The sequence below is a fragment of the Pimephales promelas genome, chromosome 3 (assembly GCF_988280905.1).
Source record: "Pimephales promelas chromosome 3, fPimPro1.hap1.1, whole genome shotgun sequence".
Classification (NCBI taxonomy): Eukaryota; Metazoa; Chordata; class Actinopteri; order Cypriniformes; family Leuciscidae; genus Pimephales; species Pimephales promelas.
In genome coordinates this window covers 16,428,710-16,442,005 of record NC_142771.1, presented here as the reverse complement: position 1 = coordinate 16,442,005, position 13,296 = coordinate 16,428,710, and the positions used below count along the sequence as shown (strand labels likewise).

Below are 13,296 nucleotides of genomic sequence, written 5' to 3'. Positions count from 1 at the left end.
TTCCAAATACTTTTGATTATACGAAGCAAACCACATACTCTGTAGAGAGAATATAGCAAGCTGTTTGGAAAGAAATGGTCTTTCCAAAATAGAAATAAACACTAATGACAGCAGATGGCAACTTAAAAGGGGATCTTTACAGCTCTCACCCAATAACTGTCTGGATCTAAATATGGATCCCAAGGGGAAGGAAAAGCCACCAGCAAATCTGCAAATGTGTATCTGCTCTTTTAAAGTATTCCTAGGCCGTTCTTTCACTGTCATCTCCCTTTCACTTCCTGTGTATGTCTGCACTTCCTGTCAACTTGAATGCCCTATTTCACTCTTATCTGCCTTGTCTGATCACCCTTGACTGCGTCAATATGCTTCCCCCATTAAAACACATTGCAACCTTAGAAATAAGGACAATTTGACCTGATGCATCACAATCATCAGCCCTGAATTGAATGCTTATCTGTTTTATTTCCAGTTTGTCCTTCTAATTTAGATTTGTTTTTAATCATCTGTTTTCAGTCTAACTTACTTTTAGCTTTACCTAGTTTAAGTTTAGTTTTGGATTTAGTTTTAGGGTAACACTTTTTAGGGTAATAACTTTGCAAGTACATGCCAACTTATTCTACTAACCCTGAACATCAACCTTAGTCTACTAATACTCTGAGAGTTAATTAGCATGTGGTTGCATAGTAACTTACAGTTAGTAGAAATGAACACACAAATCTAAATAAAGTGTAACCACTTCTGGTTGTTTATGTATTTATGTAATGCCAAAGAGTACTAAATGATGTCATTACAATTGTCAGGGCTGTCTATAGAAGTCACATGTTATAAAATAGTTTGAAATATGACACTATATTATACTCATGTCGACTATTCTGCATCAAAAACTAAAACTGAAATCAAATTGTGGCCAATTTTATATATTGTATTATTTTAAAAATGTGTTTTTCAGAATAAGTTAATACAAAAAATGTTTGGATATATTTTAAGTTTGCGTTACCTTAATGATGCTAATCACACTGTGTTTGTTGGTGATTGATTTAGTCAGTAGACGTGTTACTGTTGAGAATCATTTAAATCTGTGTTATTAGCACAGTGAATCGCATATCCAGGATGCAGTTCAGAAAGGAAACCTGAAGATTTGAGCCTGAGTTATGATATGGATGTGGTTACAGGGACTTTCTGATTACATAACCTAAAACAACACAAAATGTCTAATGGCACTGCATAAAGCCTCTACAGACATCTGGGAATGCAGTTATGAGAGGTTTTACAACACAAACCAATTGTGTATGTGCCCAAATTTTCACCTTTTCTGCCTTAGTAGTTTCTTACCAGACGATAAACGACAAACATCGCCATGTTTTTGACTGTGGCGGACCATTGTGAATGTCAGCTTTAGTAATTGGTCTGTTCCAAGATTTTGATGTCAAATACAGCAACTGTATTTGACCCCAATTAAACAATGATTCTCTAATATCAAGATAAGACATGGTGTTTAATAGGGTTTTAGAGCTGAAAATGACGATGAGCGTCTCACATGAAGTGGTTTTTCGCACTAACCTCATAATTTCTCTCTCATGCATTATTCTCCCTTCAGGCAGATAACTCCATTCTGTCTTTTTGCTGGTCAGGGTTAAAGGGCATTGTGTGTGTATGTGTGTATGTGTGTGTGTGTGGAGCTGAATGAACCACTTTGACCCCATAGGTCATAATCTCTCAACAAAGACTACAGAACTCATCTTTTTTTTTTTTGCTTCTTTTCAGCCCACTCTTTTTTTTCTCTCTTTCCACATGCTGTCATAGAATAATAACAAATCTATAATATAAGAGATAAAAGTCTGTGGATTCTCATTCATTGTAGGCAGAGTGCAATGTATAATGGACATTAAAATGAAAGATTGAAGTGGTCTTAAAAAGTACTTAAATAATTTTACATGTTTTTTTTATATAATTACTGTGTAACATTTTGAAGTATGCAGTATGCAATAGAAAATTGTTAAAAAAAAAATCATTCTCAGTTGTTTCAGACTGAAAATGTTATTTTTAAATCTGTTTCACAATTTTATATATATATATATGTACATGTGTATATACTGTACATACATACATGTACAGGACAACACCTCATGGCCTGTGCATGAATTACGAACCACCAAATGATTGATTAATAAAAAAAGCTATTCTGGTGTAGATTTGTTGGTGTGATTGTGATCATTGTCCTGTTGCGTGACACAGTTTGGTCCAAGCTTTAGCTGTCGGACAGATGGCCTCGCATTTGACTCTAGAATAATTTGGTTTACAGAAGAGGTCATGGTCTACTCAAAGGTCCTGAGGCTGCAAAACCAGCCTAAATATGAGTTGTTTGTGTTGGTATTCTGTGTTTGGTTTTCTACAAACGTGGCGTATTGCATTAAATGGCCAAACATCTCCACTTTGGTTTCGTCTGTCCAGAGGACATTGTTCCAGAAGTCTTGCTTGTTCAGATGCAACTTTGCAAATCCTAATCCGTGCTGCCTTCCAATGTTCTTTTTAGAGAAAGAAGCTTTCTCTGGGCAACCCTTCCAAACATGCCATACTTGTTCAGTCTTTTTCTAATTGTACTGTCACAAACTTTAACATTTAACATGTTAACTGAGGCCTGTAGAGTCTGAGATGTAGCTCTTGGGTTTTTTTGTGATTTCTCTGAGCATTGCACAGTCTGACCTTGGGGTGAATTTGCTGGGACGTCCAATCCTAGGAAGAATCGGCAACCGTCTTGAATGTTGTCCACTTAATAATAACAATAATCTTCCTCACTGTAGAACAATGGTTTTTAGATTGTTTGGAAATGGCTGTATAACTCTTCCCAGCAAGATCATTGCTGATGTCTTTCCTCTTTGACGTTGTGTTTTAACACACAGCTGAACACTCCAGACCAGCAAACTGCCAAAACTTCTGCTTTTATAGAGTTGATCACACTTTCTGATATCAATTTATCAAAGCCATTTGATTAGCAGCGCCTGACAGCTACTTACCCTCCTAATTCCTATGGAAGCAGTAGTTTGTCACACATGGCTTCTCCATTTTGGCCTAGTTTTTGTTAAATAATTAACAAGTACTTAGACTGTGAATCTGCGGGGTTAAACTGTCTCTCAGATGTGCCTGTTGCTGCGATATTATTTTTAGATTTTGCATGCACAAATGCGTATATGCGCCGGAAGTAAAGAGATGCAGTGTAAAATGCTGTTCCTGTTTCAAAGTCTTTATATTATATTTTTATCTGTATAAAAATAACATGTTCACCTAATCCAAACTAAAAAGCTATGAAAGGTTTTTGCAAGTTAACACACTGAAGCAAAACCGGTGCCTGCGATCTGCAGATCACACGTTTGCTATTTATGATTTTTTTCTAATTTACCGAAAAATGTTTTCCATTCTCACAGCTCTTTTTTTAAACAGAGGAACGTTATACATTTATATGTCAACTTAGGCTTTAATAGTCTTTTCACTTTGTATCTTTTTGCCTTCCAGCACTGAAAAGTTCTGCGTCCTTTCATGAGCAGAGACGAAGTTTAGAACGAGCTAGGGTAAGTCCTACAACAAAGATTTGAGTTATTTTCACTCTCACTTTATTCCTCATCATACTTTCCTCCTGAATCTCAGACTGAGGACTACCTGAAGAGAAAGATCCGCAGTCGTCCAGAGAGGTCAGAGCTGGTCAGGATGCACATTCTTGAAGGTGAGTATTTTAATAACACAGTTCCAACACAGACACACACCTCACAGAGAGAGCAGGGGTTAAGACGTACAGTATACAGTGGCTTTCAGAAGGTTTAAAACAAAATAACAGGGTTATATACAGCATGTTTAACTGTATGTATTTCCTGTATATAGAGACGTCAGCGGAGCCATCTCTTCAGGCCAAGCAGCTTCTGCTGAAGCGAGCTCGTCTAGCTGACGACCTGAACGATAAAATCTCCCAGCGGCCTGGTCCAATGGAGCTCATTCACAAAAACATCCTTCCAGTTCACAGCAGCCTCAAACAAGTCATCATAGGTACTAAATTAAAGCCAGAAAAACAATAATGATCACACAGCGGAGTAAAAGCTTTATTTAGTTATAGGTCAATATACAAGCCGAAAACAATTGACCATTTAACATGAGTGGTAGTTTACCCTTGTATTAGTTCTGTTTAATTTGAATTCATTTGCCTTAACTTACTTTATACTATTATGCATGTATGTCAAAAAATGTTCATCATTTTATTGAATTTCTATAATATATTTAGGACTACAAATAACAATTAGGTTGATAATCTGTTGTTAAATAAATATTAAATATATAATAATAATATACTATTACACATATAACAACGAATCAACAAAACTGACAATAAAATAATAATTAACCTATTTCTTAGACAGTTACAATAGGCTTTTGTTTTTCTTTAATATTATATATTAATTTCTTTAACTTATTTATAATCAATATTATTTCTAGTTATTTCAACTGGCAAAAAATGCATTTTGAGAGCAGTTTATATAGTAATCGCTCAAAGTATTTTATATATATTATTAAAGAAAAACAAAAGCACAAACCTACTGTAACTGTCTAAAAAATTGGTTAATTATTTGTATTATTAGTTTGTTCTGTTGATTAGTTTTTGTAATTAAAATCCTTTATTTATTAAATTCAGGAAATTAATTGAATCTTAATTAAAAAAAAAAAAAACTGCAAGCCAATAAAATAAAATAACCACACTTTTATTGTAGGCTAACACACCAAAATTGGACAGAAATATTTTAAAATAATATTAAGACTTATTTATAACCTATATTTTGTAAATATATTGCATTATATCAGTCAAAAAATAGGCATTAAAAAAAAAAAACAAATCGACCCAGCACCAGTTTTGAGTAAAAATCCTCTAAGAAACTCTAAGATAGCGGTTACAACTTTATTGAACTTTCGCCCTCTCTTTCATACCCAGCGTACTTAATCCATCTAAATCCTTGTCTGTCTCTTTATTCACTGTTTTTTGTGAGTGACGAAGCAAAGCTCTATTTTAACGAGTTGGATAATTTCCCCTTCAACACTTATATTCACATTTATATTCCTCTCACTCAACATTTCTTGTGGATCATTTGCTTTTTTCCTCAATCTACAGCATATCCATTCACAGACACTTCAGTTCTCATTCCAGCGCCGCTGTTAGGTGGTATATGCGAATTCATCTTCATATTTATATTCCGCCACATTCCTGCAGCGGTGCAGAGGGCGATAATTTGATGCAGAGTTATGGTAATGAGATCGGTGTGCGTCAAACACCAAGTTAAATTAATTAGAGGGGAATTTACATTCATGTTCATACAGTATATGCCACTCTCAGTCGATTAACCATGAAGTTTATGCAGCGTCACACAATGCAGCACAGAGAAGGAATGCTAAAAAGATGTTTGCACAGAACCACCTAAACTGTTTTAATCCCTAAATAACCTAATTAGAAAGTTAATGGTTATCGCCATAGAAATATAATGCAGCATATTATTCACTGTAGTAGGACAATATTAATGCAGTGTAAGTGAAACAGGGAAATTGTGCTGTTCAGTGGTTTACTTCGTACTTTTTCTTATTTAAGATCACTGAGCATTTCTATTTCTAAAACAATTTATTTATTAATTTATTTATGTAATGGCAATATGGAAAATCCCATGTTTTAGCTATAGGCATGGATCGTATTACTTTACTTATTTCAAAATAAAATTTTATGCAATTGTGAAAATAAACACTCTTTAAAATGCAAAAATAAAAGAGTAAAAACATTTTTTTGTGCCTGTCATCAACCTCTTGGATCATCTTAGCACCCACCACTGATGTTGCCTTTAGAAAATGTTCACATCTTGCATGTCTACCCTAACCGTCCTTCTTTCGCTCTCTCGTCTTCAGAGACGGAGTTTCCAAAAGTAGAAGCGGAGAACTCTTCGTTTGATGAGGAGAGCAGTGACGCTTTCTCACCAGAACAGATACTCTGTCAGGACTCTCCCCTTGTTCACACCCAATTACCTTCTCCGCCTGAGATACCAGCAAATGAAACACCAAAACAGGTACCATAAAATAATTTGCTCATATACTGTAACATTATACCTCAGAGTAATGGAAGTATACTTTGGGCTATAGCGGCGTCGACATGAAGCATTTTAGCTCATTTAAGACTCTGCTTATGAGTATATTTGCACAAAACAGACATTTTTTGACAATTTTGTGTGTTTTTTTTGTATGTTCAAGCATAATAAGGTGCAAAATGAGAGCTCAAACCAGTGCAGGGTACTCTGTTTGAGAGCTTCACAGACAGCACACCAGTACTGAATTTACACGCTTAAATGGTTTAAAACTAATTGAATGAATTATGATCATAGGATAGGCCTACTACAGTACATGCGAACAATCCTTGGCCAGCTGCTCTCTCTCACTTCACGAAGCTGGTAATCCAAAAAGCGGGATCATGCACTGTAACGATAGTCGAAGCATGTCAAGGAAAAAAAATGGATGCTGCATTAATTGTGTTAAATATTTTTAATGCGTTAGTAAGAAAGGAAATATTAATTGGAGAACTTTACATGTAACTTTACATGTTTTAAAAACTATACAAATTCAATATAAATACGAGATATTTATATTTAAGAGCAAATAGCTGAATAAAATAGGTACTAAAATAAAGCTAAATAGAAATATCTTAAAATAACAAATGATAAAAGCACATAACATTTTGAAACAAACTAAAATTTAAATGAAATCTGAAAATTTTCAAATAAAGGTTCATTCATATTCATAAATGGTAATATATGTAAGGATTAATTGTCAACTCGAATCAATAATTTAATGGCCCGGAGTCAATTAATTCCGCTTATACTACTTTTACCACACCTCAAGACATTGCTCAGATCATGTATTTCAAGACATTTGTCAGGTTTTTGTCCTTAAAACTCTATTGAGTGTAAAACTAACTTCTTGCACATCTCATCCCATGCCTCCATTGCTAATTGACGTAATTTTAGAGCTATGGAGGCTTGAGCCACTGATAGCAGACTAACTTAATGGGGTTATTAGAGAGAGAGAGAGAGAGAGAGAGAGAGAGAGAGAGAGACACCAAGATATTAAGCGTATGTGATTTGCCTGAGTTTGTCTCTCAACAGTGTTCATCTCTATTGTAAGTAGTGTATCTGGTCCAAGAACAACGCCATTACCTCGCTAGTGTGAAATGTCCGTACACAATAAAACGTAATTTTGTTGCAAAAACATGTAAATAATTTGTCATTTTTATCCGATTGTTTACTATATCTATTTGCTTGGTCAGTGTCGTTGTTCTTTTGCTGTTGTCGGCTGTAAAAACCTATAACTAAAATAATCGAAATCATTTGGCGGTCAAGAAAGACCTACCTGGGACTACTTTAACTGTGCGTTTCCCTGAAAATAATTGCACACCTTAGAACATCAATCAGACTCTAGCATTCATCATAGCCCTATAATATAATATAATATAATATAATATAATACTAAAACAACAATGCAAACAGTATGTGATAAAGGGATTAGTGGGATGTAGTATGGCAAACGTATATACTTTCCCATCACCAATAGCATGTATACTTCAAGCGCATAGCATTGAGTGTCTCAAAACATAAAGGTAGTCTCAATTTGTTTTCCTTAAACCTGTGCAAATCTTGGCAGTTTCAGTAAATCCCCTCTGGCTTATAAATAATAATCTATCATCATCAGAATATCACTCACACACACTTGGAAGTATTTGTGTAGCTCCTCATGCTCAGTCAGCTCTCTAGAGCTCTGAATTATTTGCAACGCTCACCATCTTCCTTCAGCTCATTAAACATCCACTCAGACACTTTCGCACACACTTTAACTTACTAGCTTTTTCTAATCGCACTTGATCATCTGCATGCATTGATGTTTTGGATAAAGCACACTCTGAAAAAAGTCACAAAGTCGTGATGGAGTTGCTAAAGTTCATGTGCTCCTCCTGTTTCTCTTAGGTCCCGCCCCCTCCGCCTCCACCTCCATTGCCTAACGCAGCTGGCCCCGCCCCTCAGCAGAAACTAGCCAATGGAACAACAGGCCACAAGCAAACTCCTGCACTACAAAAGGTGACGGTTCCTCATATAACCCAGGACAGCTGTAATTACAATTTAAAGTATTGCACATGCATCCTATCATGCACAGTGCAATAATGCCACAATATAAATCCTTTTTCATGCTGGTCTTAGTTTTTGCCCAATATTTTTTGACATATATATATGTATATGTATCCAACACGTATCCAGTTATTATGAAAGACTGGAAACGTCTTTATCATCAAAATGTCATTGATCATTATTATCCCATTATTATCCCTTTGACCAGGGATGGGGGTTTGGATAACTAACATGTTAATATGCTTAATCATAATCTCTTTTTTGTCTTCTTTAGGGTGGTAAAGTGAGTGGTGAGCGCCCTGCTCAGCGCCCTAAGAAGGTGAGAGACAATAAACCCAAAGTAAGGAAGCTGAAATATCACCAGTATGTTCCTCCGGACCAGAAAACTGAGCGTGAGCCTCCGCCTCTGCTCGACTCCTCCTACGCCAAACTCCTCTATCAACAGCAGCTCTTCCTTCAGCTACAGATCATAAACCAACAGCAGCAAAACTACAACTACCACACCATCTTACCTGCTCCGCCCAAGTAAGATACGTCACATACACATATTTGTATGTTGATTATATATTGAACTATGCATGTTTTACAAAAAAAATAATAATAATTAAAAACAATATTGTAATAAAAAAGATTTAAAAAAAATTAAAGGATAAACAAAAATGAAATTATATATTAAATTATAAATATATATATATATATATATATATATATATATATGTGTATATATCTTACAAACTTTAAGATTTTTTTGGTAACATTTACAATAAGGTTCATTAGTTAAAATTAGTTAACTACATTAGTTAGCATGAACTATAAATGAACTGCACTTATACAGCATTTGTTAATCTTTGTTAATGTTAATTTCAACATTTACTAATATTTTATTAAAATCTTGTTAACATTAGTTAATGCACTTTGAACTAACATGAACAAACAATGAACAGCTTTATTTTTATCAACAACGATTAACAAATACAGTAACACGTTTATTGCTTATGGTTAGTTCATTTTAGTTATTACATTAACTAATGTTAACTAATGAACCTTATTGTAAAGTGTTACCAGGCTGCCTTTATTTGCTTAAAAAAAGTAAAAACAGTAATATTGTGGAATATTATATTATAAATTTAAAATTCAATTTCATAATATCTAATGTATTGTTTTATTCCTTTTGATGATAAAGCATTTTCAGCAGTCATTACTCATGTGTTCTGTCACATGATCTTTCAGAAATCATTCTAATATTATATTTTTCTCAAGCTGCTTTGATGAACAGCAAGCACTGCGCTGATTTGAAAATAGAAAATAGGCACTTTTTCACATTTGATCAATTTAATGCTTCGTTGCTGTTTAAAGTATGAACATCTTCAAAAAAAAATTATAAAAATGCACTGACCCAAACTTTTGAACATAAGTGTATATATTACTATTATCATGTTTTTACACTTTATTTAGGCCTCCTGCTGATCAGCAGCTTGCCTCAGCCAATGGCCCGTCATCATCCAGGAATGACACGCAACCTCAATCAACATCCACTAATCTGACAGGTCAAAATCAGCAGAACACTGCAAATGGAGGCGGGATTAAAATTGGGCCTCTGCCTCCTAACCTGGATGAGCTAAAGGTTGAATCACATGCTACACTTATCATTCTTAATTACACTACTTATTACTGACTGGCTATTCAAATTGCATTAAATCAAATGACCTTTTGTCACATCCTGCCGTTCTCTTCATTTCCTGCAGGTGGCAGAGCTGAAGCAGGAGTTAAAACTGCGGGGCTTAACTGTCTCAGGCACTAAAAATGACCTTATTGAACGGCTGAAGAATTTTCAGGAGCAGCACGGTGGCACCAGTGCACCAACATCTTCTAAAACCAGCTCACACTCAACAGCTGCCCCTGTAGCGGGAGGAGACTCTTCCCTCTTCCAGTTAAGAGAAAGGAGCATGGTGGTTGCTTCCTTCCCATTCGTTGCCACTGCTGAAATGGGTGGAGCTCAGGTGACAGCACCACAGATAATGCAGTTTGGCAGCACTAGCTCCTCCCCTCCGGTTTCCCCTGCCCACTCAGAGCGCTCATCGACTGGACTGAGCCCAGATGAAACAAGCTGTAATGGGGATGCTTTTGGGGAAATGGTAAATGCTTTCTTACCACTAGCATTTTCAGACAAACGAAAATGGGTAACTTCTGCATTAGCGATAGTAAATGTTACTAAGTGACATTTACAGAAAACCTTACTCTGGAAGGGAAGCGTCTAGTGTCAAAACGGCATGACGCTTCCGAATGTTCACTCACCACAAACCAATCAGATGTGAGCTTGAGGCTAGACTTCAGCAACAGTAAAATGAAAATAATGAAAATGAAAATTTATTTGTAATGAAAATATGTTTGTTATTTAATTGATGGTAATATAACTAATATTTTTGTTAATAATAATTTAGATTGTTTCAGAATAATAATTCAGCTAGAGTTAAACAATGGTAAAATGAAAATAAAGTCCCACTTTTAATTCAAATCTATTGGTTATGTACAGTAAATTATTATAATATTATAATCAATTTTATAAATAGTAATTTAAATAATTTATTTTATTTAATCAAATAATTTAGATTAAACAGTGAAGTAAAAGTTAAAGCCTACTTTATTTTTAATGAAATTTATCTGATGTAATAATTTATAGCATCATAATTCATTGAATTAATAATAATTTCAAATTAATAATAATAAAATAATTTAGTAATTATTCATCTATATATTAATATATCTGTGGATTATATGATTATAAAATCCATTGCTATGAATTGTATTTGTTAATATTTCTAATTATTCATTCATTTATTTGGTTAAAAAATAAGTTATTACACATTCTACATAAGAATGTGTAATATAGTGTATGTATGTATATATATATAAAACTAAATTAGTGTGTAAAATAGCTGTTTGTAAAGTTTAAATGTCAGAAAAAAATTAAAGATCAAAGTGCATGGCAAATAGTTATTTTCATCAAAAGGATGAGGTCTGACCAATCAGAGCAGAGTGGACCAGTTACAACAGACTGGGCCATCCGACCAATCAGAGCAGAGCAGAGTAGATCAATCACAACAGACTTTGTAACAAATCTGACCAATCAGAGCAGAGTAGATTAATCACAACAGATTGGGCCATCTGACCAATCAGAGCAGAGTAGATCAATCACAACAGACTGGGCAACTGATCTGACCAATCAGAGGATAGTAGGATCGCTGAAATGAGAGGTTTAGAGAGACTAAATTTTCAAACAAACCTCTTTGAGAAATTAGGTATACAATGTATATTGTGATAAAATATATGATAAATAAAATGTATAGCAATCAATTATTTATGTATGTCCCGTTTAGGTGACCTCTCCTCTTACCCAGCTGTCCTTGCAGCCTCCTTCCCCTCTCCCCTCAGCGATTTCCATTAAAGAGGAACCCGGAAGCCGGACGTCTCCTTCCTCCTGCTGCCTGCCGTCCCAGTCTGCTGCGCCCCCTGTAGACAAGGACCAGATGCTGCAGGAGAAAGACCGGCGCATTCAGGAACTCACCCGCATGCTTCTGCAGAAGCAGCAGCTGGTCGAATCGTTGCGCTCGCAGCTGGAGGGCAAACAGGTCGGCGTGTCGGTCCAACTCGGGAAGGAACTTTCTGGTGTCACTATGGAGGCGGTCAGAGCGACCATAAAGCAAGAAGTCATAGAGGTGGTGGAGGAGAGTGAGATGGTAACAGAGCCACAGGCGGAGCAGCAAACGACGCTGGAGCAGGACCGGCAGCAGCAGCAGCTCATAATGCAACAGAATCAGCGTAACCTGCAGCAACAAGCACATCAGAGGAAGAGGAAGACACAAAAACAACAGCACAACCAACAAAAACAAGTCAGTACGGGGTTTCTCTGACATTTTCCGACTGCATTGCACCCCCCCTGGGGATGCGTTTGTGGCACAGCAGTAGTTTGATGCTTAACTTTTATTGTAATGGAAAATCGTGGAGCATCTCATGTTTTTAACTATCCTTCTGTCTTTTCCATTTTTCCAGCAGTTGCCTCAAGCACTTACCAACCAGAAGTCAAGTCCTGTTTCTTCATTCCCAGTGGACGGACTTAACCCAAACTCCACCCCCGCGATAGTGACCGACAGCAATGGCAACCAGTTCCTGCTAACACTGTCAAATCAAAACACAGGCGCACCAGCCAGAGGTCGCCGCCCCCAGGGCAAAGTAACCAACCAGATCAAACTACAGGTAATACTCATGGATTTGAACCTCAATGCATAAAGTTGTCAAAGTCTATGCATTTATTATGTAATCATTGATGTTTATGTCATTTTTAGAGACTACAGTCTACATCCACCAAGTTTCCCAACCAAACAGTGGCTGAATTGCCTAACAATAATACTCAATGGGAACAGCCCATACAAACAGTCATTTTGAAACAGCCAATCAAAAAGGTTTGTTCAAAACCACTTTTTTATTCATTGTACTATTTGGAATGAAGTACTACTGTATACTGCACACTATACATTACATATTGTTGTTGTTTAAGTAGTATGTGAAACAATAGTTTTTGAATACAAAATACATACAAAATCACATGATTTTGTATAAAATGTTTAACTTTTGTCAGTCTGATCAATGAAATGAAAAAAAGATCGATCTGAAGATTTGTCCGATGATATTACTTCTAGTTCATTTGACCTATGGCTAAGCCACGCCCTAAAACGCGATGAGCCAATCACAGTGCGCAGCTAACCCAATACACTTGGACATTCTCTGCTTCCACGTCCATTGAAATGCATTGCAGTTAGTCAGTTTTCATTTGTTTTTTCTTGTCATGTTAAGTTTAAAATGGTCAAACGGTGTGCATGGGGTACATGCAACTCCGACACTATAGGTTCCCGAGAGGCTGTGTGTTTTTTACCCTTTCCCAAGCCACATCTCAACCGATAAATTAAATAAGGATGTCTACATCGGTTCTAAGTTAAGTCAACAACGTATTTGAACATTATCTTTATCTCTAACGTTATGTTAGGCTAACGTTAGCCTAACATTAGAAAACGTTAACTTTTAGCTGCGTTGTACATCATGTCACTTAGCTTCA

The 13,296-nt window shown here is 35.8% G+C and overlaps 1 protein-coding gene across 7 annotated transcripts in view; it reads left to right on the top strand.

The window, feature by feature from the left end:
• mrtfaa (myocardin related transcription factor Aa) overlaps positions 1–13,296 on the top strand; it is a 47,531-nt gene that overhangs the window by 22,819 nt on the left and 11,416 nt on the right. For 5 of the 7 annotated variants that reach the window (XM_039687279.2, XM_039687274.2, XM_039687271.2 and 2 more), the window contains 11 exons: positions 3,511–3,566; positions 3,643–3,718; positions 3,874–4,035; positions 5,926–6,083; positions 8,028–8,138; positions 8,461–8,711; positions 9,642–9,810; positions 9,932–10,321; positions 11,564–12,076; positions 12,237–12,440; positions 12,530–12,646. In XM_039687279.2, the coding sequence (XP_039543213.2) occupies positions 3,511–3,566; positions 3,643–3,718; positions 3,874–4,035; positions 5,926–6,083; positions 8,028–8,138; positions 8,461–8,711; positions 9,642–9,810; positions 9,932–10,321; positions 11,564–12,076; positions 12,237–12,440; positions 12,530–12,646 (2,207 nt within the window). The remainder of the gene's footprint in view (positions 1–3,510; positions 3,567–3,642; positions 3,719–3,873; positions 4,036–5,925; positions 6,084–8,027; positions 8,139–8,460; positions 8,712–9,641; positions 9,811–9,931; positions 10,322–11,563; positions 12,077–12,236; positions 12,441–12,529; positions 12,647–13,296) is intronic. The other 2 variants (XM_039687273.2, XM_039687276.2) reach the window with 2 other exon arrangements.